Source organism: Centruroides sculpturatus, unplaced genomic scaffold, assembly GCF_000671375.1.
Source record: "Centruroides sculpturatus isolate CEXI.00-Female unplaced genomic scaffold, Cexi_2.0 scaffold411, whole genome shotgun sequence".
Classification (NCBI taxonomy): Eukaryota; Metazoa; Arthropoda; class Arachnida; order Scorpiones; family Buthidae; genus Centruroides; species Centruroides sculpturatus.
Genome location: NW_019384776.1, coordinates 89,984 through 114,076, shown reverse-complemented (window position 1 = coordinate 114,076; position 24,093 = coordinate 89,984). Strand labels below are relative to the sequence as shown.

At 26.1% G+C, this 24,093-nt stretch overlaps 1 protein-coding gene across 1 annotated transcript in view; it reads left to right on the top strand.

The window, feature by feature from the left end:
- Positions 1 to 24,093, top strand: part of LOC111629089 (suppressor of lurcher protein 1-like) — a 58,700-nt gene that overhangs the window by 4,837 nt on the left and 29,770 nt on the right. The window contains exons 2-6 of the mRNA XM_023372952.1: positions 2,980 to 3,160; positions 7,729 to 7,943; positions 17,304 to 17,520; positions 17,675 to 17,907; positions 22,947 to 22,994. Coding sequence (XP_023228720.1) covers positions 2,980 to 3,160; positions 7,729 to 7,943; positions 17,304 to 17,520; positions 17,675 to 17,907; positions 22,947 to 22,994 — 894 coding nt within the window. The remainder of the gene's footprint in view (positions 1 to 2,979; positions 3,161 to 7,728; positions 7,944 to 17,303; positions 17,521 to 17,674; positions 17,908 to 22,946; positions 22,995 to 24,093) is intronic.

Sequence of the window (24,093 nt, the reverse complement as noted above, 5' to 3'; positions counted from 1 at the left end):
ATGATTTATATATACTAAGAAAGCAGAATAATTTGATATATAAGACTGCATTTGGTGAATAGATTTTTCATTTTTTGATACTAATTGTCATAATCAAATGATTCATTTTATAAGTTACATAAAATTGAAGACTTTAATATGATACAATGGCAAAGATTCGTACGATACAAATCTTTTCGTGTCATTTAGCAACTATATCCGGAGGTATCTTTTAAATTACATTCCATGTTATCTTCATTTTTCCTGTTAGTATCAATTTTTTTTTCATTATTTCTCTTCTTGAAGACAGTTTCTATTTCTTATGAAAAATTTATTAATGTGTTTTTTATTATTGAAGAAAGAAAAAGTTTGTTTCAGATAAGGTCTCTTTCGCTTAGATTCTAAGTTAATAATTCGTAAGTTTTGTCATAGTAGCGTGAGTAATATAAGATTGTTTCAATGCGTTCGCTGTAAATGTATCGTATAATTACATTAATACATTGATTTTGACTCGTCACATTGCAGCTTCGTCTGTAACTTAAAATTAATGAAGTGAAATAAAGCATTAACTTAAAATTCATATATATTTATTATACTTCGATTACTCAAAAGAGAACATTTCTAATAAATCGAAAATATATTTTTTTTTGCTTTGTATTTGATTAGTTTTCTAAAATTAATTAAAAAATATTTAAATTCTGAAATTGGGTCTCTATTATAATAAAATTAATAATTTCATCGGTCTCGAAGGTACCTTAATCTCTGTAAACTTTAGCATATTTTATCAGCATCCAATGAAATCTGCATAAGAAGAAAACTCAAGAGACAAAAATAAATTTTTGTTTCATAGAAGAAACTTCACATTAAATTCTTTTGGAGGACACGTCGCATAAAATAGGATTTCGTTTCATACAGTCTCTCTCTATATAAAGCTGTATAAGGATTTAACTTTTCAATTGTTTGACATTTTTTTTATACAGAAAGAATTTATTTTAAATTCCTTACAACGATAGAAATGGATTTAAGTGACAGAAACAGTAATTTCACAAAAATTTTTATTAATAATCTACTTTAAAATTTTTCAAATTAGATATAATAAATCGTATTTTAATTAAATAACAGATTTGAATATTGATTTTAAAAAATAATTAAAAACAAATTTAAATTCGATAAATTTTTGGGAAATAACACATAATTATTTAAAAGAAAAAAAGTTTATTAGAAAGTTGCTTTTTATTGGTTTTAAGAACTGATTAAATAAATCAGTGAGAAATACAGGCGAAATAAAAGGTAGTGGATGCCAATATGTCAAGTAGAGTCATCTAATGGCTATATAAGTTAGAAGTAAAACAGTTGTCTGTCTATTGGTTTTTGAGATAATTCCAATACAACCAGGATACACGAAAACCAGAAAAGTCATCTTGAACCAGGACTGCCATGAAGAAATGAACGTTATCCAGCTATAACTGCCAAACATCTTAGGAATATAACTGCACGCGAGCTTACTTTTGAGTTGTCTGCCGATTCAAGAAAACCTACATTAGAGAAAACTGCTGCCATTTAGCTTGCACGATAGGCAAACCAAATGGCAATAGTTAGGCATGTATTTTAAAATTCCTTTTATTATCTCTTGTTTAAAATGGCAATTTCTTATTTTTACTTTAAGAAATTAACAAAGTGTTAAGGTTATATCAATGAATATTCTATTGTATAAATATAATAATTTTGACTTTCTCAAATATTAAATTAACTTAATTTAATTTTGTATTTAAATTAAATCGCTAATGTAGCGAGTAACTAAGTTACTTTATTTAATTTAGAAATGATTTATATATACGAATGAAACTTAAATTATAAACTTCTAAAGTGAGTAATTTGCTGAATTTAACATTAAATGACTTAAAACAATTTTATACCCGAGAATTTATTTTTGTTTTAATTCTAATTAATTAATTTCGTCTTGTTTGAAATTAATTGTTGGAAAAAATCAATGGTTCTCATTTATAAGAGTTCAAACCAATAAAATTCGAAGGAAGAAATAAAGCATAAAGGAAATCGATGCCACAATAAATTTTATTGAGGATTATTCAAGTTTATGGACATAATAATCATGAAGATTGAGTATACAAATGATTTCTCTGCTTCTCCATTATAATAGCGATTAAGTTGTTTTCAACTTCAAAATCTTTATTGCTTATCGTGAATGGTGGTATTTTTATTACATAGACTTCGTATAAATTCAAATATATTTGCACTACTTTTTATATTATAGATATGCAGTAAAAGCACGAGAAGGATAACATTTATAGTCTCGGATGTTAACTTCTGATAAGTAAATGTTAGAAAAAGTCATGTGTCTATAAGTCATATCAGCTGCATATTAGATTTGTGAAAACTTAAGTAATTGTTTATAATTAAAAAGCAAATTTTAATCAAATATATTTCTACTGATAATGTTATTAATAGGCATTCTTTTGTTAAAACCGACATTAAAATACTCTTAAGTACCGTATAAAGTTCAGTTGCTATTCGTGTTAAGAATGTGATGCATATTTTAATATTCATGAGACATAACCATCATGAATACTAATATTCTTTACAGCTTAATAGTTTTGAAACAACCAAACATTTACATACGATGGATAAACGCAATCGTAATCTCTTCAAAAGTGTAGAAATGTTTAAGTTAACTTTGTTCAGAAAATAAAATGATTATGCTTTTATATATATATATATATTATTTTCATTATTTAAAATAATTAAATTCTCTTGCATCAAGAAATCTAGATTACAATAGATTCCGCTTAAATAAATCGTTTAATTGCTGCAATCAGTTATCAGTAGATACTTTGCTATTAAATGCTCGAGAATAAATTACACTTCGAATAATTTTTTTTATAAATTTAACGCTTCAAAAATGTTACACTAGATTGATTTGATTTATGTGGAGTTTTCTCATTTTAATACACTATAAAGATCAAAACCTGTTCTTTTTTTCAGGTTGCAATTGTGTGGTGTTTGATGATACGTATGGTAAAGAATATGGTGTTTTTACGTCACCCAACTGGCCCGTCCCTTACGAAGACAATATTGATTGTCTTCTGTACACTTTCATAGGACACGAGGAAGATATTGTTGAAATTACTTTCGACGAATTTGATGTCCAAAAGAAGAATTTAGAGTCAGTAAAATATTTTCATTTATCCGAATATAATGCTAATATTTACTATAATTCAAGAAAATACAATAAATTAAATCAATTTATTACTACAGTCTATGAAAAATATCAAAGCTATTGAGAATTGTATGCTTCTTGTTAGGATGAAATACGAATCGAAATAAGCTTTTATTAATCATATTGATTAATTTTTCAAAAAATATTGATGGATTTTTTTCAATAATTGAATGATCATTCAAATAAATCACTCAAATAAGCATAATTTAGTTTTTCGCCTAAATTCTAGCTATTGCTTAAATGATTAACGGTAAAATGTTGTTATATATATTGAGTTTAATATGGGGATATTAAACTCAAAAAATGTAAAATTCTTCAAAAATTTCATTATTAATAATGTCATATTTAATAAGTTATACAGTATTTAAACGTAGTTAACGATATTATTAACGATATAATTTATAAAATTACTAAATTGTCTGAGTGTTTACTTAAATAGGCCTACAGTAAATACAGTATGTTCAAAGACACAATCTAAAATAACTCGTTTAATTAATCATTTACTTCGGTGGCGTGCCGTCATTGGAAGCGGTGGATGCGCTGCTTTCACTGTATTGTCTAAAAAATAAATATATATTAATTTTAATTATATGAAAATAATCGCACAATATTTTATTATAACCGCATTATGTATCTTATTACAAATTTCTATACTACACGTGAAAAAAAATAAGATTGCTATTGTATATTCGAATAATAGTAGCGGAGTGGAAGCGCTATATCGTCAGCATCTAAAAAGCCAGATTCGCGCATGCGCTTTACAGAGCACCAACCTCACCCGGTTTAGCTGGTGGAAGCCTATGACCTTGAGTGGATGCTACACGTATACCGCATTTAATTCTATTCAGGACCGGTTCTGGGCTGTTAGCCGCCTGCCCGCTAGATATTTGGCCGCTTTCGCCCGATTACGTGAACCACGAGTAGATTTATAACTTAACCAAACCGATAAGAATTTACTAGTATGTTTTTATGATAGTTCTGTATAGTTGACAGGAGTTAAAAAATTCATTAAAATATTTAATATTTTTATTCCGCTCTCCGATTTTATATTACTCACGGATTTCAATGTTAAATCAGTGATATTACAATTTCGTATATCCCATCTCTAAGGGGATGTAGAAAAAACGTGTACAATTTTTGTATAATGTTAAAAAATTAACTGTCGCTTTGACATCATCATTTACAACTAAATTTAATGAATGAGAAAGATGCACCAGGTACAGAAAAGACTCTAGAACTTATTTTCTTTAAATTTACGATTTATGTATCCGTTGTCATAAAAATTTGTCTTTCCACTTTTTTCCCAAGACTACAAATATTCGAGTACAAAGTAACCGGTTTCGACTTATTTCTACTTAAGAAGTGGTTAAATAATTAAGCGATTAGGGAATTGGGAACATAAACAAAACCCTGTTGAAAGAGCCGGAATATTACTTAAAAGCTTAACCGACCAAATCTCTAGCCGAATACAGTGGGGACTGATTTCTTCGTAATATTAGATAATAAAGAGAGAAATTTTTCCAGTTCAATGAGAGTGACCGAAAAGTTGTAAATTTTGGAAATTTTCGTGGACCCTGGTCCTAAAACGAATTAGTTAGAAAACAAACGACGGACAATCTATTAAGTTTAACATATTTAGATTTTTACAGCTATGGTGAGAAACGTTTAAAAGTTACAACAACGCTGTCGCGTCCATACTAGTGATGCGACAAAAGAGGCATTTGACATTGACCGGTATCGGCACCCTCGGGATTTGGCAGCCCGTGTGCATGCACCTACCAGGACCGTCTTTGATTCCATCCATTAGTCACTCGTAGGGAGCTATTTGAATAAGGGGATTGTTTTAAGATTTAAAAAGTAAAAAATATTTTATGTTATTTTTATGTACGTGTCTTTACAAAGCTATATTTAATTATAATTTTCTTTAAAAGTATATTAATATAATTGAAGAATATATTGTACCAGGTATGTACTGTATATCCACCACACATTTTATTTCGCCAAATAAGTTTTATTTTTATTTATAATTTTAGCCCTTATATCGTGGCTAGCGACTCAGAATGTAATTGTGATGTTAAAAATACATTTAGGGAAGTCTACGGTGTTTATTGGCTTATCGAACAAACGAATACGAATGGACCCTAGACCAGTATTTCTCAACGGGGGCGATATCGCCCCCATGTGGGCGTTTTTCCATGTTGAGGGGGCGATTAGTAACAATTTATATTTTCGGGGCAAAAAACAATTTTCTGGGCGATATAGTAAAACATTTTATAAAGAATAATTAGATATTTTATTCGTTATATAGTACAATAATTAAACAAATAACATTATACTAGTCACTAGTCTATTCAATGCAGTACGAATTTGGCGTTAGCATTGGCTCTCGGCATCGGAATTTTGAAGTGAAGGGGGCGATACTACGTTGAAGGGTGGAGACGATTCGTTAGAGGTTGAGAAACACTCTTTAGACCATGGGTGGCGAACCTATGGCACGCGTGCTTAAAGTGGCACATAAGGAGAACATAAGGATCTGGCACGTAACATATCATATGATTTTGATTTATCGTTTGTCTTTTTCAATCATTGTTTCATTTATTCTAATTAAAGCATTTTCGTTTAGTTTATTTAAATATCGTTATTCGAAGTTTAAAACTTCGGCACGCATAAACATCTTTAAAGCTAAGTATGCTTACAGTATGGCACGCGGGCTCAAAAAGTTCGCCACCCCTGCCCTAGACTATCACTGACGCGCAATTAACTGATTGCCCCTGGAAGTCGGCTTCTTAAAGAAACACAGCTTCCCTATCATCAAATGTCACAGCACTGATTTACTTAATTTACAGAAATTTTTTGGTGGTGGGTTGTCCCGATATGTCGAACACTACTTGGCCCATTGCGGGTATGACCGAGACGGGTATGATTAGTGCCCGGGCAAAAAGAGTCAAAAATTAAAATAATAATAATTTAGTTAATGCTAAACAAATAAAAATTTATTTTCCAGTATAGGAAGTTAAATATTATATTATATATTCATAAATTCCATATTATATTATATAACTGTATTATTAAAGTAAATTTTTTTTGTAGAAATTAAATGAACAATAAAAAACCCTCTGTAACTTAGTTAAAGTAATTCTAAGTAACTTACTGTAATATATTTATTCTTCTCGTTTTTCGTTTAATTAACACGAATAAATAAAAACTAAATTAATTCGAATAATAAAAGAAAATTGATTAAAACTGTCTTTAGAGTTGATCGTATTCAACAAAATAGCAATACTTCCGGCATTCCTTTGATTAATGTCACAAAAAGTTTAATAAATATTTATTTTAAAAGGTAATTCGGGATGGAAACAAGATAAATGTTGATTTTTATCCTCTTAATTAGTTAAGAAGCATGGATTTTAATCAACGATGAAAACAATTGAACAGAAACATTTTCAAGACTTTATGAGGAAGATAAACTAAATATTTAATTAATGATTAAATGCGTGGAATTGTTTTTCCATAAGCAATAAAATTTTTCTTTCCACTAATTTTAATGTAATTTTATTAATTTTCTATTGAAAAAAGTATCTCACTTTTGATGATTACTCCAATTTGAAATAATACTTAACGAAAATTTCTTTATTTAAATTTTAAACGATAATTAATGTTATATAAATGTAAATATTTACGTTATTAAAATAGTGGAATATTAAAAAGTAATTTAAACATTATGTTATTGATTTTCGTCATTTAAAAAACAAAAATTATAATTAAAAATGACAAACTGTGTTTATTGAAAGAACAGAAACGATTATTGTTAAACTGTGCTTTCTATTTCATAAAAATTTTCATGTGGGCTTTAAAATGATATCTAAAATCTTAAAAAATATATTTTCCAGTTTAATTTTTTAGGTTTTAAATAAAAAAAATGTCTGAATTGATGTTAAAATTATTAATAGGCCGAATAGCCGAATTGGTTAAGGCGTCAACCTATCCTTCTGAGAATCCGAAATCGAATTCAGTTTTTAGAAAGTTTTTGGGGATGGTCTATCTCAAATATATGGGAACCCTTTCCTCATCCCTATTGTGTCTGGCAGAACCCATAATGAGTATGATCCTCTTAATGCTCGGAGGGCTGAATAAAAAAGTATATATATTAATATCCACTAAGCCATTAAAATTATCTAAAATAAACAGATATTTACATCATTACAATTAATTTTAACCATCCAAAATTTCATATTTACTTAACATATTCTATTTTTTTTTCATTTTATAATAAAATATTTTTCTAATTAATGTAACAAGTAATTAATTTGCTTTTTACTAGCATATTTTTCTCACATAGCAAAGAAACATTTTAATGTAAAAAGAAAGCTTTTTTTATATACATAAAAAGAATCTATCTCTTATCTGCTTCAAAAATTTCTGAATTGTTTCTTCTTTCATATTAATTAGTGTGCGTCAAGAACAATCTTTTTGTAACGATAAGTTTTTCGAATATGATTTTTGTTTTTCGCCAGATGTATCTACGGAGATTACGTCAAATTGTTCCTTCACTTGGATGAAGCGGGAGTGAACGAACAGAGTCCATGGAACATCGTCCTCTGTGGGAAGATAGCAGATATAGAACAGACTCATTACTCCTCAGGGAACAGCCTTATCTTTGAGTTTCATTCAGACTGGCAAAATGGAAACAATACTGGATTCCGTGGAACATACAGGTTTCTAAGCAAAAGTAAGACATTCCATACTTATCTTTAAACATTTAAATTGCATTATATGGATAGAACTAATTTTACAGAGATTTCTATCACGGATTTAACTAGTTTTCTAAATATACAGATAAACATTTTCTAATTTATATATTGACTACTTAACATCATCTATCAGATTATTCTAGTAGATTAACTAATATGCCGTGTTTTAAATTTACAATTTTGCAAACTAAAACTTTTTGATGTAATATTTTTCTGTTCTTTTATATTATTTGACTAACGAAGTTAAATAAATTTATCCTTGAGTATTTTACGTAGTAAATAAGCTTTAAGATTTTAAATAATTTAACTTCAAAACATCATTTATAATACATGATTTACATATGAGGTTTTATCTTTTATAATATATGGATATGCATTATGATGTTTTATAGTTCTAATAAATAAATTCCAGTAATTTAAAGTTTAATTCTTAATCTTTTATAATATATGGATATAGCCTTTGATGTTTTATAGTTCTAATAAATAAATTCCAGTAATTTAAAGTTTAATTCTTAATATTTCATCAAACTTTAAATTAAAAACATTTTTAGTTTTAGCTAATTAAAAGAATGTTTCATCAAACAGTATATAGTTGACTTGTAATTGAATGTTCTCTTGTCAGATTTTTTCTTTTTCTTAATCTTTGAAGTTAAATGAATGATATTTAAGTTACCAATTGGCACTGCTTTCAATGCAGCTTATACATTATGTTCCAAGGCAGTACCATTGTATAGCAAAGGTTGGTATATGATTTCACAACTCAAAATCAAACAAACATGGAAATATATTGTCTACTACGATTGTTCATTCTAACTACAGTAATTATAATTTTCATTATTTTAGTCTTTATATGAAAGATGTTTTCTATTTCCTGATTGAAAAAAAAAAAANAAACATCATTTATAATACATGATTTACATATGAGGTTTTATCTTTTATAATATATGGATATGCATTATAAATTACATGAGTTACAACTTTCCTTCAATATTATTATTTCTTAAATTTAAAAATATTTTATAAAGAAAATCATATAAAAAATGGTAAAGCTGTTGCTTCACAGGACTTTATATAAGTTAGGCTATATAAGTATGCGATCTATTATTCATTTTTTAATTCAGAAAGCTTAGAAATATGTTACATGCATAGAAAAATTGGAAATTTCGGTTGCAGAGGATGTACAGTACTTCTCTAATCTTAAACTAAATCCTTGTTTAACAGTAATAGAAAGTTTCATAACTTAAACATACGTTATATTTAAGTTTCTGGTATAAAATTATAAGAAAATTTCTGATTAAGAATAAATTTTTGATAGGTATTAGTATACTTAGAAAATATATTTACGTTTGTAATACGATGATTTCTCGTATGTTATGTAAGATAATGCCAATATAATATCATTTAAAATTCATACATTTTTAAATTACAAGCATTTCAAATTATATATTTTTTAATTTATCAGTTCATTTCGCAAAGAAGAGATTCTTTTAAGAAAAGTTTCACAGCTTCTGCACAATATAGCAATCATTGTTTCCAATAATCCTGTTAACCTTGCAACACAACCACTACTTCCTTTCCATTGGATTTTCTTCACTAGTGTCTAATGTTATTTGCCAACATCGCTCTTTATCTTTATAGGGATTAATAGCAAGGTTAACTACAATTCTCATAAAAGTATCTATTTTTCCATGTGATACTAAAAACAGAATTATTCGTTTCTGCTTAAAAAATTCAACGTTAACGTTATATATACATTTTAAAATGATAACTAAATATACAATGTCACAATCTAAATATAAGTAGAATTCATTTGATTGTATTTCATTTTCTGTATATTTTTCAATTTAAATTGAAATGTTAATTTTAAAAAGTATATTTTGTTATTCTGAGAATTACATGTCAATATATTCATAGAATTTTTTAATATTCATTATATTTGTTTAATGGAAATAAACTGCAAGAAATGTTAAAACAATAGTCTTAGATAGTTGTTTCGTTGTAATTCACATGTCTATTATGTTTTTGTGAAGGTTTTGTTTGTTACAACAAACTTATCCCACACTGGGCTGATTGGAGATAGACAATGCGGACACAGCGGGATGCATCGTTGTTATCATTGGTACAAACCACCGAGGGAATTGTACAACTTTTCTGTTGTAACTTATCGATCTTGCTGACTGCAGAAGAAAAAAAAAAATATAACATCTTACCTGAAATTCTTTAGTGAAAATATCAATGTTGAAAGGTTTCGAATGAATTTATTATGTCAACTGATAAATTCTTTGCAAGAATGCATTTCGATTTCATTTCCTACTTCCTAAGTGTATTTATTGTTAATTTGTTTCACTTTGATATTTTTATGAAATTACGAAATGAATCGAAGCATATTCAACTTTAAATTTACGCTACAATATAAAAGTAAAAACATTTTATTTTATAACGAAAGAAAAATGAATTTCTTCCTCAGAAGAATGGAATTTTTTGTCTTAATAAAATACATCTAGTAAAATTTTGAAATTTTAAAAGATATGTTTGCATAAATTATTAATATTACATTTCTTTATTTTTATGTTTCGGTGCATTTCACGTTACATTATTATGGCATTAATATGAGAATTTTGTTTTATTAAATATTTGAAATGTCTCGGCTTGCTGTTTATTGTCGGTCATTCTTTGTTGAATGAAAAAGAAACTTTTAATAAAATCCTTTCTTCAAATATTTGACTGAGAACATTTCCTTTTAATAAACAGCATTTAACAATAAAATTTTTGCAGTTGATTTCTGCATTACTTTATAGAATTTGTAACATATTCATCCAGATAAATCTTGTTTTGATTCAACGGTGCATCATTCTTGCATCAAGAACTAGCTCATTCTTCCGTAAAGAAGTCAGAAGATTCCTCTTTCTTCACATTTCGCCTAACCACCATTATTAATTTTCAGTCTTAGTTACTTTAATTTCCAAGCCAATGGACGGTTTCACACGCCATGGTTCACAAAACGTCATTTTTCCCTTATTGACATTTATAGGCCTCTTCAGCAGTACGGTATTCTGTTGTTGAATAAAAACTATTTAAGAAAAAAAGAAAACAGGCTAAGTGCCAGCTGTCGAGCACTAGCTAAAGCGTCTCAACGAGATCGCCATGGAAGAAATATTTTTTCCTATTTCCATCTTGTGGTAACACTGGATGCATTCGTCCATAATAAGAGTTCTTATGTAAATTAAAAGAAAAGCATAGCATTTAAAAATCGCATTTTCTTCTTTTAAAAGAATTTAGAGCATAAACTTCTTTTAATCTGCTTGATTTATTTCATCAGCGGCTTTCAGAGAATTGTTTGTCCAGATATAAATCCTATGTGGATCAACTTTTGCTTTTGTTTTTTAAAAGTCAACAGATCAATTCCAGAACAAATGTGATTTCCAGAAACTGCTTATATAACTTTGTTTATTAGTAATGCTAAGAAAATAATTTAAAATTTTAAAATTATAATATTGTAATTGAAACTTTTTTAAAATACAAGCAAAAAATATAGAAAAAATTTTTATCTAAAATTAATTCTCTTTCGATATATAATTCTAAAATGACTTTTTAAGAATTATTTTGAAAATATTTCTTACTAAGCATCGGTTACACAATTTTATATTTTAATTAGTTTTAATGAAATGCTATAATTACAAAAAATTAATATTGAATTTTATTATTTCTGCTTTGAATATTTTACTTAATTCCTTTGTTTAAAAATTTTTCAAGATTTGTCCTGTTTTATTATAGGCTATATGAAATTTAAGTTAATAAAAGTATACGTTAGACATTAAAATAGTTGCCTGTTAATTGTTAAATTGTTTAATTGTTGGCCTCTTTGTGCTCTATGAGCGGTAAGGGGCCTAAAACCACAAAAAAAAACAATATTATTTCATATTGGCATGTATTTAAAATAGATAAATACGTTTACTGAATGACTAGTCATTTAAATTAATATTTTATTTCATTTACAACAGCAAGCAAAACTGATCAAAACAGGAATATATTAGATCTATTTGCTTATACTTTTTAATTGTTTATATTTTAAATTTTTAGAATGGCAAATAAACAAATTAAAGTATAGTATTATTTAATTTAGTAATTCGAAGAAGAAATTGAAAATGATTCTTTTATTTGTTCATATTTACTCGAAAGAATTTCTATTTCCAAAGTAAATAATTCCGATAATTGGATATCACAAGTTTAATAGGTAAATAGATAAAAGTATTGAAATCATAAGTGAATTAAAAAAGTAAGTAATAAATATTATTACTTCTTTTTTAATATTAAAAGTAATTTCAAAATGCATCTTTTTATACATAAGTTATTAAATAATATAGAGAAATTTTTCGTCTCGTTAATAGTGTAAATCTAAATATATTATGACTTTTTTAATTATAATTAAAAATAGTAGACCTACTTAATATTTAAAAAGTCTAGAAAATAAAATTATTTTTGTTATGATACAAATAAAAGTTTATATTTATTGAGACGCAAGAATCTACTAGGCTAATATAAATATAAAGATTTATTTTAAGCTTTAATAATATTAATATAAGATAATAGTAGTATTTATTATTTAAATATAATTTAAGTAACTCTATTATTTTTTTGATTGGTGACGTTTTCAGCGTATTAAAAAAACTTAATATTTTATAAAATAGTTGAATAAAATACAATAATTATATAAAATATAATATAAGACTTTTTATATTTAAGAAATTTCATTTTTGTTAATTGAAATTCATTTTATGGTTAACATTTTTATAGTTAGAACATTAAAAATAACATAAATATTACAAATCATTTGAATTTCGTGTGAAACTTTATAAATGTTTCGAAATCTAATTAAAATTTTTATGGATTCTAATTATATTTATTACAAATCATAAGGCTAATTAATATATATTAATATCTTCATATTAACAGCATCACATTTCTCTCTTATAGATTATCAGAATATAGTAATGTAATTTTGCTAATTGTATTAATGTATTAACCAACTCGAAAATTATCAAGATAATTTCTAACTACATACATTATGAAAAGATGTTTTTTCCCAACGATTGCACTAGATATAGAAAATCTGAATGCAATATTGCATACTCCATATAGGACTAGACTAAATGTTTTATATAGTGAATAAAAGAAAAGGAATGTGAGAATGGAACAGATAATGAGATTAAAATGTTTTTGATCTCGAGAAGATTAGATGAGAAAGATGTGAAGCAGATGAGATGAAAATGAAAAGAATGAGGGCATAAAGATGGAAGAGGTAGGAAGAACGCATTATACAGAACATCGAATAAACAATTTCCGATGGATGAAGAAGACCCTAAAAAAAAAAAAAAAGATGATTGAAATGGACAAAATCAACAACGACAAAGATGCAAAAAATGGCAATCGTCTTAAATTTAATAAAACAAATTTAACTACAGCTTAATGTAAAATAAATCCTGTTCTAAACAGTGCGAATAGTTAGGAATTTTAAAAATTAAATGATACGAAATCCTTTAAACAAAAACAGAAGCATTCATTCATCCAAATACATTTAAATTTATATTTAAAAAAGCATAAAGATTTTCACTTAACCGAAAAAACAAAAATAAATATTAAAATGAAACTTGTTTTTTTTATAACACTTTCTATTTTGTTTTGAGTTCTAGAAATCTTCAGAAATTTGATAAATTATCGACACGTATTTAATAATAAAATGCAGATTTTAAGATATTATCAAATTAATCTTGCGTTTTAAACTAGTAAACTCTTTAAAATCGGTTTGTTGAAAACTATAAAATAAGTTTAGTAGTCGAGTAATTAAAATATACATCAGATTGATACGTATTGTGAGTAAAATATCTCTCCATTCGTCGATCGTTAATTAAACAATATCTGTTGAGCAACAATACAATTCAGCAGTTATTCTCAAGTAATGATTTTTAGTAGTTAATCATCAATCTTGTCGGCACTTACTCTATAATAATCACGAGTATCATTATTACAGTTTCATATTTCTAATAATGTATCCACTTTATTAGACTCATCTAACTTAGAAACAAATAAAATTTAACTATCGTCCTCTACTACATAAATACCAGTAATACTTAATAACCATTTTAGATATGTATTAATTCTTGATAGTCATAAAATATTATCTGATGGCCATCATCGCTGACTGATGACGTCATCAGTCACGTGGCTTGGGGGCATTACCATGAATGATAGGAAAAGAGTGAAGGAAGATCGAAGGTCCATTATGTGGATTTTATGACTCATTTTAGGATGCCAATTTGGATTTTTATTGCCTAGAAACGACGTTTTATAGGATCGTGGCAAATGTTTTACGTAGCTTTACGAAACCGCACTAAGTCTTACAAACAGCATCCAATACTCTGACATCTGTTATTATTTCAATCCAATTATAAAGGCAGTCTACGTTTCGAGGATTATAATGTTTTTTTTACGATATCCACTTCTTTCGGACTCCATATTGAATTCTTGATAGTACTGTTGATATAAAGATAGATGAGCTTCTTACAGACGTTATTCCTTTTAATATTTACGTTCGGATGTTCTGGAAGCGGTAAATTAAAGATCAACATTCTGTTCTAGACTGCGAAATGAGGGACAGTAACCGAGTGTCTGGTTTATCTCGATCTCTCAAGGACATAAAATCTTCATAAAATCATAAGGTGAATGTAAAACGTCGAAGCTACTTATAAAATTCGGCAAAACTATCTGCTTGCCATAAATTTTTGACAAATGAGTAACGTGTATAACTTTTCTTATGAATTATGATGCTTCGTAAGAAAATGTAAATTATATCTTAAATATTTCTATTGAAACTTTAATTTTATCGATTCGTCTAACCTTTATTGATTCAATGCTTTTTTTTTAACGTTTATTAAAATTATAAGTTAATAAATTTTATCTTTTAATGTTTTTCTAAATACTCTTGGATTTTTTTTATATTTAAATTTTTAAATGATGTTTCTATTTATTTTTTAAATTAAATTTGTCTTTATATTTAACTGTATAATTATCTGTATTTTTGTATAATTTTAATTAAATTAATCGGAAAAGTTTATGTATAAAATTATTATTAAATTTTTTTTCGTTTTGTTAAGTATATTCTTGCATCGAAAGTTCTGACACTTCAATTTTTCAAAGCTTACTTCAATATTCTAAAATTTTGATAGTTATCTGCATAATTTAGAGTTTAACACAACTTTATGTTCAATTTCAAGCTTGGAAGATCTGTAGGATTTCGATGAAAATTTTGTTACTTCGAAAGATGTGACATTCGAGTTTCCATCAAAAAATACATATAAAATATTACAAGTTTGGTTTTTATAGACTAAACTTATTATTTATTACTGGTTCGAGTTTCTGCCTGTCATGTACGAGGAGATATTTTTGCTTTCGATGAATGCCATTGACGTTCATTGACCACGAACATTATTGATGATCTCGATTAGTCCCAAGAGCATTTCTACAACAGAAGGTAGAGTGACTTAATAGTCTATACATAAGCTAAAATTGAAGGTAATAAGACCTTATCTCGACTTCATCGAAAAATTTTATTAGTGTCGATCAATATTAAGCGATTTAATTTAATTTTAGGAAACAGGAGTTCATAAATCTAGAGCTAATTTATCATTTTTGCTATAAATATATGCTGTTTACTTATAAACAATTCTATTAATTTTACGCCTTTTGTTGAGAATAAAAGCATTATTCAAACAGAACAAAAGAGTTAAATATCCTTCAGAATTTAGAAAATTTTATCTTTATGAAAAGATTTAATCGAATTAGTAGACATTCTGCTCTTATTTAAATTATGACATTTCAACGACGTTTAATTATAATAGTTGAATGGTTGGCTTTATCGAACACCTGTAATTATGAAATTTAAAATGAATGTATGAGAGCCAATAATATACTATTTGTGGTCGTGTCATACGCTTGTCCGCTGAAGACAGGTTTATTGTAAATTGCATCCTTCAATCAATTTCTAGAATAAAAGGCGCTCGTTTTCTGGATAGGTGCCATCAGATGTAAGTAGTAATCTAGACATGTTCGTTCCATATGTTTTAAAGAATTTTTTTTAGAAATTTGTTAATCTAGCAAAGTAAAGAAAAAACTATGAGTGATGAGATTTTAATGTTTGAATACTTTAAAAGCGATTAATAAAAATTATTCTTATGCAATGATCTTAATATAATTAAATTAATTATATATTCATCTTGTTTTCGAAACATAAGATTTATGAAAATTTTATTTAAAAGTATGATAAGTAGTTCTTAATTATTTCATATAAGTTTATTTATTTAAATTTTTTAACAGAAAAACTAAGAACATTTTTCACGTTGTTTTTATAATTAAAAAATTTTTTTTAATAAAAAATGGTAAATTTTGCTGTTTAGGTAGTTCAGCTTCTTCATATTTCACTAGTAAAAGCTAACAAAAATATTATATTAGTCCACTTATATACTGAAAGACTCTTTTGGCTTTAAGAGAGCACTCAAAATGTCATTTATCTACGTGAACAGGGATAGAATAACTCACCTAGGTAGTTAGGAATAGTCATTTTTTTAAATCGAAAGAAAAAAAAACTTATTCTAGAATACTTTCTATCAATACAAGATTCAAGGAATGTTTTACGTGACATTATTTAGGATTCATTTACAAGATGTCATTATCGCCCCTGTTTGCATCACTTTTCACCATTAAAGCAACATCTACACACCCTTTGATAAATATTTCTCTTCGGTCTGTGACAAGTACGTGATAAATTGCCATTTCTAGACTTTTCCGAAACTTGGACTGTTACTCAGAAAAACGTTTTTTCCCCGACTTCTTTTTCTTCTTTTCTTCTAAGTTTTTCTTTCTTCTTTCGTTCAGCTGGTGTTGATTACGACAGAGAATTGTTGGAAACGTGCATAGAAATCGAATGTTGCATTCATCTTCTCTATCTTAACAATAGAATACAAATGTATTATTATTTTCTCTTCTAAATAAATTCTAACTTTATAAAATAATAATTTAATATTTAATATATTTGTCAAGATTATTATTTTATTTTTCCGTTTTAATTTTTTTAACAAATAAATAATAAGTTATAATAAATTAACGTAATTTATTTTATAGTCTTGTGAAAAAGATGTATTTTTAGTAGATAAGTTGTTTAATATTTATATAAAACTGGTCTTAAAAGTTTAATTTAGTTAATTACTTCATTTTTATAATAGCGGCTACCATTTGTTTCCTCATATTATCCATAAAAGTGACATTTATATTTCTTTCTTTCGCAGAACTGTTTGAGATTGATGGTGAATTGCTTCACGCTAGCACTTGTGACTATCAATTTATCAGCACAAATGGAAGTCGGAGCAGGGGTAAATTTTATTCACCTCAGTATCCGAGTACTTATCCTCAAAATACTCAGTGCGCCTATCATTTCATGGGCAAGTATAATGAGAAAGTCACTATTATGTTCGAACAAGTACGATTGCAAAAAAGCGATTTAAGGTATTCGTTAATTATTTTTAATTCATTTAATGATTATTTAATTGAATAAAATTAAAATTAAAATTATAGCTGTTATTCTGTTTACATTATTAACTATTAACGTGATTAACGATATATATAGCTATATAAATTAATGATATATCGATTTTTGCAGTTGTTTGCACAGTCCTGATGTGATTAGGGTTTATGATGGAAAAGACGGAAACAGTCAGCTGATAGGCCAAATATGTAATATCAACATGTTTACGGAATTAGTATCGACGGGTCCAGATCTTTATATTGAATTTGCTAGTGAAAGTCATTTTCCTGGTCCTGGTTTCAAAGCTACATTTCTTTTTGAGGAAGATACTTTAAATGTTGGAGGTCCTATCGAAATACCTTCTACAGGTTTGAATCTTATATTATAAATATATCTTATATATCTAAACAATATGCTGTAAATCAATTCTCATACCGTTCTCAATATAAATCTTAAATCTTTGCCTTTTTGTAGGTATTAATTATTTTATTTCGTTAATAAATTCTTACTTAAAGAGGTAAACACTTAGGCCTATATTTAAAAATTTTTAATTTATTAAATATTATATAATTTTTAAAACTGTTATTAATTGATTATTTTAAAAATTAATTTTTTGTTAAATTTTATTATTTAAGCACTTAAATTTAATTAATTATTTAAATTTATCTTGCAAAATATTTATTTTTTTTTTGTAAAAATAAATGCAATAAATCAATGTAAGATAAATCTAAAATGAAAAATTTAAGTAATTGGAGACGATACAAAATTGACACAAATTATAATATTAATCATACAAAATTAATTGTCTCTGGAGATTGCGTGGGTAAAAGTGCTATTCAAAAAAGTCTTTTGTAGTTAAAATATTTTATTAGATTTTACAGCAGAATACATTTCTCGACGAATTATTTTATCGCATATTTTTATTGGTATTATAAAATTGAATAATATTATCGACACTCTATTATAGTTAGTGTTGTGTAATTTAGAACATATTTTAAATTTTTAAAAATCAAAAATATTCAAAAAAGGTTTATATTTTTTCCTTGATAAAAATTCGAATATTGTCTAAAATAGATTAGATATTGCTTTGAAAAAAATCTTGACTTCTATTTCTTTTGTCATCCTGTCATATCAAATGTATTGCTCTTCCTTGAGAATTACTATATCAGATACTTTGGTATTTCGTCTTACTTTCCTAATTCTTTAAACTTCTCCATGGGAATTTTATATATTAAAAATATTTGTTTTCTACTTTATTATAAAATTTCAATAAAACAATTTTCTTTTTTTATTTTTAAATTTTATTTGCGATTTAAATTATACTATTAGAAATAAAAATAACAAAATTGTAGAAACAAATGTGTCAGTAAATCTATGAAATATTCTAAATATAACGGCATTAAACTATGATTTATAATATATACATATATATTTTTACAATAATAAAATTTTATAGGTAACATTTTTCTTGCAGCATGACGTGCAAACTCTATTATGATAAGTTTGCTTTCTAAAAAAAAAAGAAAAATATTAAAATATTTTGGCTAAATTATTGGAATTGGGACAAATCAGCAATTTAGATATCTAGTAAGATAAAATAAAAAGCAATACCCTAAAAAAAGTAAATGTTTTACAATAAATGTTGATAAAATTAACGTTAATTAATTAAAATAATGAAAATTTAAATATACAGTGTGCTTCAAAAAATGTTAACACAAATATAGAAGTAACTTGTTCTGTTGGATTTGTACTGGCAGTTTTCTCTTTGCATATTTCATTTGTAAGAAGTCACGACCTAATAGTGAAGTTCTCAAAAATTACGGCTCTATTATCCCTGCCACATTGACTTCGCACTTTTTCTATATAAGTGTTAACATTTTTTGAAGCACCTTCTGCCTTGTGTAGTGTATATAAAGACATAACCTATACCTCTACAGTTTAATTCATGCATTGAAATATAAAAATCTTTTATAACTTTTATTCGTGTATTTGCAAAAATATTTGAATTAGAAAAGAATATAAAGTTTGAAAATTATACAGCTTTACCTTAAATATGCAATAAAATGAAAGTAAATTTTTATCTATTTAAATTTTAATAAATATTAATATAATATATACATTTTAAAATGATAACTAAATATACAATGTCACAATCTAAATATAAGTAGAATTCATTTGATTGTATTTCATTTTCTGTATATTTTTCAATTTAAATTGAAATGTTAATTTTAAAAAGTATATTTTGTTATTCTGAGAATTACATGTCAATATATTCATAGAATTTTTTAATATTCATTATATTTGTTTAATGGAAATAAACTGCAAGAAATGTTAAAACAATAGTCTTAGATAGTTGTTTCGTTGTAATTCACATGTCTATTATGTTTTTGTGAAGGTTTTGTTTGTTACAACAAACTTATCCCACACTGGGCTGATTGGAGATAGACAATGCGGACACAGCGGGATGCATCGTTGTTATCATTGGTACAAACCACCGAGGGAATTGTACAACTTTTCTGTTGTAACTTATCGATCTTGCTGACTGCAGAAGAAAAAAAAAATATAACATCTTACCTGAAATTCTTTAGTGAAAATATCAATGTTGAAAGGTTTCGAATGAATTTATTATGTCAACTGATAAATTCTTTGCAAGAATGCATTTCGATTTCATTTCCTACTTCCTAAGTGTATTTATTGTTAATTTGTTTCACTTTGATATTTTTATGAAATTACGAAATGAATCGAAGCATATTCAACTTTAAATTTACGCTACAATATAAAAGTAAAAACATTTTATTTTATAACGAAAGAAAAATGAATTTCTTCCTCAGAAGAATGGAATTTTTTGTCTTAATAAAATACATCTAGTAAAATTTTGAAATTTTAAAAGATATGTTTGCATAAATTATTAATATTACATTTCTTTATTTTTATGTTTCGGTGCATTTCACGTTACATTATTATGGCATTAATATGAGAATTTTGTTTTATTAAATATTTGAAATGTCTCGGCTTGCTGTTTATTGTCGGTCATTCTTTGTTGAATGAAAAAGAAACTTTTAATAAAATCCTTTCTTCAAATATTTGACTGAGAACATTTCCTTTTAATAAACAGCATTTAACAATAAAATTTTTGCAGTTGATTTCTGCATTACTTTATAGAATTTGTAACATATTCATCCAGATAAATCTTGTTTTGATTCAACGGTGCATCATTCTTGCATCAAGAACTAGCTCATTCTTCCGTAAAGAAGTCAGNCTAATAAACCCAAATAAATTAACTATAAAAATTTAAAAAATCATTGTTATTTATTATTAATAGTTTTGAAATAATCAGGGCAGTGGAGTCACGTAAAAATCTACCGACTCCAACTCCGACTCCGGCCAAAACACCAAAACTCCACGACTCCGACTCCGAATCCACAGCCCTGGAAATAATGATTTTTTTTACCTTTGATTTTTCTTTTATAAAAATATGAAATTCAGTTTAAGAAATTTATTATTTTTGCTTCATGGATCATTTCCGTTACAATTCCAAAATACATACAAAAAAATATATTTTTACATTATTTAAATTTAAGTTAATATAAGCAAGAATCGATGATTAAAAAGATAAAGAAGATTAAAATAGATAGAAAAAAGATAGATAATAAACATTATTTTCGCTTGAAAATGTTTATAACTTTATGTTAAATCAATTCATAATTTCATACAAACTTTCTGCAACTCTTTACAGAGAGTGCAATATAAAAGGATAAATATATAATAAATGTTTAAATATTTAAGAATGGTTGCTGATGATAACGATGTTAAACAAAGATCGTTACTAATGATAATGGTGTTACAACGTTGAACAAAGACATTAAAGATATAGGATCACATTTTCCAATTATATTATCGTAATTCATGTTATGATGGATATCGTTTCTATTTTTATTTTTTGATTTTGAATATTATTTCGAAATAAAGAACTAAAATTTTACTTGTAAAAGATTAATTTCGCTCTAAATTTGATTACATTTTTATCGAAATAAATTATTTTAAAATTATTTATTGTTATGATTTTCATCTGTTATTTTTTTAACTGAACAAGTTTGCTATTGTTTTTCTAATTTTTTATTCTAATATTTATGAATGTAATCTGCATTCATAATACAGTATCTAATCTTACTGGTATATAAAATCAATTATAAGATTTACTACATTTGATTTATATGTAACCATCATATCCAGGGTTAATTTAATTATAATCCTTACTTTCATCAAACGATGTAAATACATATTTAATATGTTATAATTTTTGTTATTCTAATAAAAATCAATTTTTAATATCTGCATATATATTATAAATTTTTAAAAATTTAAATACATCTCTACCAAATGATATCCCGCAACGATGTGATTTAAAGATTTTTTTCCTATTGCATATTTAAATTACTTTTTACAAAATACTTTTAAAAAGCATATCGTATTTTAGAATGTTGAAGAAATATTTTGTATTTAATTTACTACAAAATATTAGAAAAATAATTTATTTTATTGTTGATAAAGGAAAAAATTTAAGTTTCGAATATTTGAAAAAAATACGTGAATAATATAGAAGTTGATTTCACAGCCTTATGGATTATTTCTTCTGTATCTTCTACGTTTATATCCGTAAATTATATGTCAAAGGTAATTTTATAAATATTTTACTAAATAATTCATAACAAATCTTTATTTTATCCTGACTGGAATTCCCACCTTGATAGTAAATTCATAATATTTCTTTTAGACTTAGAAAAACTTTATATTTCTCTTAAAATATTTAAAAGAATTTTCATTTTACTATTTTTGTAATTCCTGTTATTTTTCTTCTTATTCAATTACTTACATTCAGTTCGATAAACACTAAAAACTAACTTTTCTACTTGATATGAGATTCAACTGAGATCGAAGCCGGACTCTCCAGTGACATCCAGGAATCAATATTCTCTCAACCATTCAATGATTCTTTTATTTTGATTACTTATTACCGAGTCAATTACTTGGGATTTACTTTTGACAAGCGATTTATTTTGTAAACATTAATTATATATATTTGTTGTATTGATTATTGTGTGTTGAATATAGACATTCTACAAGTTAAATTCATTTAGAACTTTTATAGAAAAAATTTCTTTTTGTTTTCTGAAATAAATTGAAAAATATACCAATTTATTTATTGCATATAGAACTACAAAATATATAAAATTACAATAATGTATCATGAAACAAACAATAATAATTGGAAATATTATAAGAGAAACGTATATATTGTCGTAATAAGATTTAGATAACAATTTCTTCTAGTGTATAGGTTTACCTTTAATATCGTTATATTCTCATAATGCATCATTTTTGATAGCACTTAACATTTTATTCACAGAGCCAGACAACGGTGGCCAGAAGATCCAGCCCACTTCTTCCCAGCCAGGTAAAGAAAAAATTGTTTCCCTATTTCTTGACGTTTATGTGTTTTTCTTGAGTTATATATGATCCTATTTTAGACCATTATCTGAAAGAAAAAGGCCAATGGCTGACCGAACGCTGCGAGGCACTTTATGACCTAACAGCGTTACTTGTATAGAAAATTGGTACAATGTGAATGACGCCATCTTTTCTTCCATCTTATATGTACCTGTACATCTTTTTATTCCGACAAAAATTTATTGACCAAACGTTTTTAGTTTTTCAAAATTCAAAAATTATATTAAAGTCTTCTTAATAAGATAATTGAGTACTTCTGGCTGATAAGTATATTAGGAGCATTTAGTTACAAAGATTATTCGATATATATTTTAATAGGTAAATTTGAGAAAAAATTTATTTTTTATATATGATAAAACAGATATTTTTGGCGCCATGGTCTGTTTTTTTGATTGATTGTACATCGTGATGACAGTTGAACATTATATAGTTTGGTTAGTTTGAGCGAAGGTTTCGGATGATCGAATTTCTTTGAAATTCAAACCAGAAAAAATAAAGAATGATCATAATGCTTTAACCGACTGTAGAAAAATGAATAATGTCTTCTATGAACTTGTTAGAATCCTGAAAATCGGATCATCAAAAGTAATGATGCAATGCACAATAAAATTATATCATATTTGTTACATAGATTTAGTAGTTTATAAATATTAATTTATAATAAAAGAAAATAAATTTATGAAGAAATACAATTTATTAAAAAACATTTTTTAAAACAGATAATTACAGTGAAGCTCCGAAAATCCGTGGTCAGACCCTATCCGGATTTTCAAACATACGTGTAAATTAGCATTTTAAATACTAATAAACCCAAATACACTGTAAATCAAGTTTAGGTGTTCTAAGTTCAAGCCAGTATTTCAGAAATAATGTAGGAATATTTACAAAGGTTCCAAATTATAATTTACAGAATCACCATATTTAAAAAGAAAATACATTGATCATAATTTCAGAATTTAAAAGTTCTGAATTCTGAATGGATGTTAGAAGTTAAATCAATTCATAATTTCATACAAACTTTCTGCAACTCTTTACAGAGAGTGCAA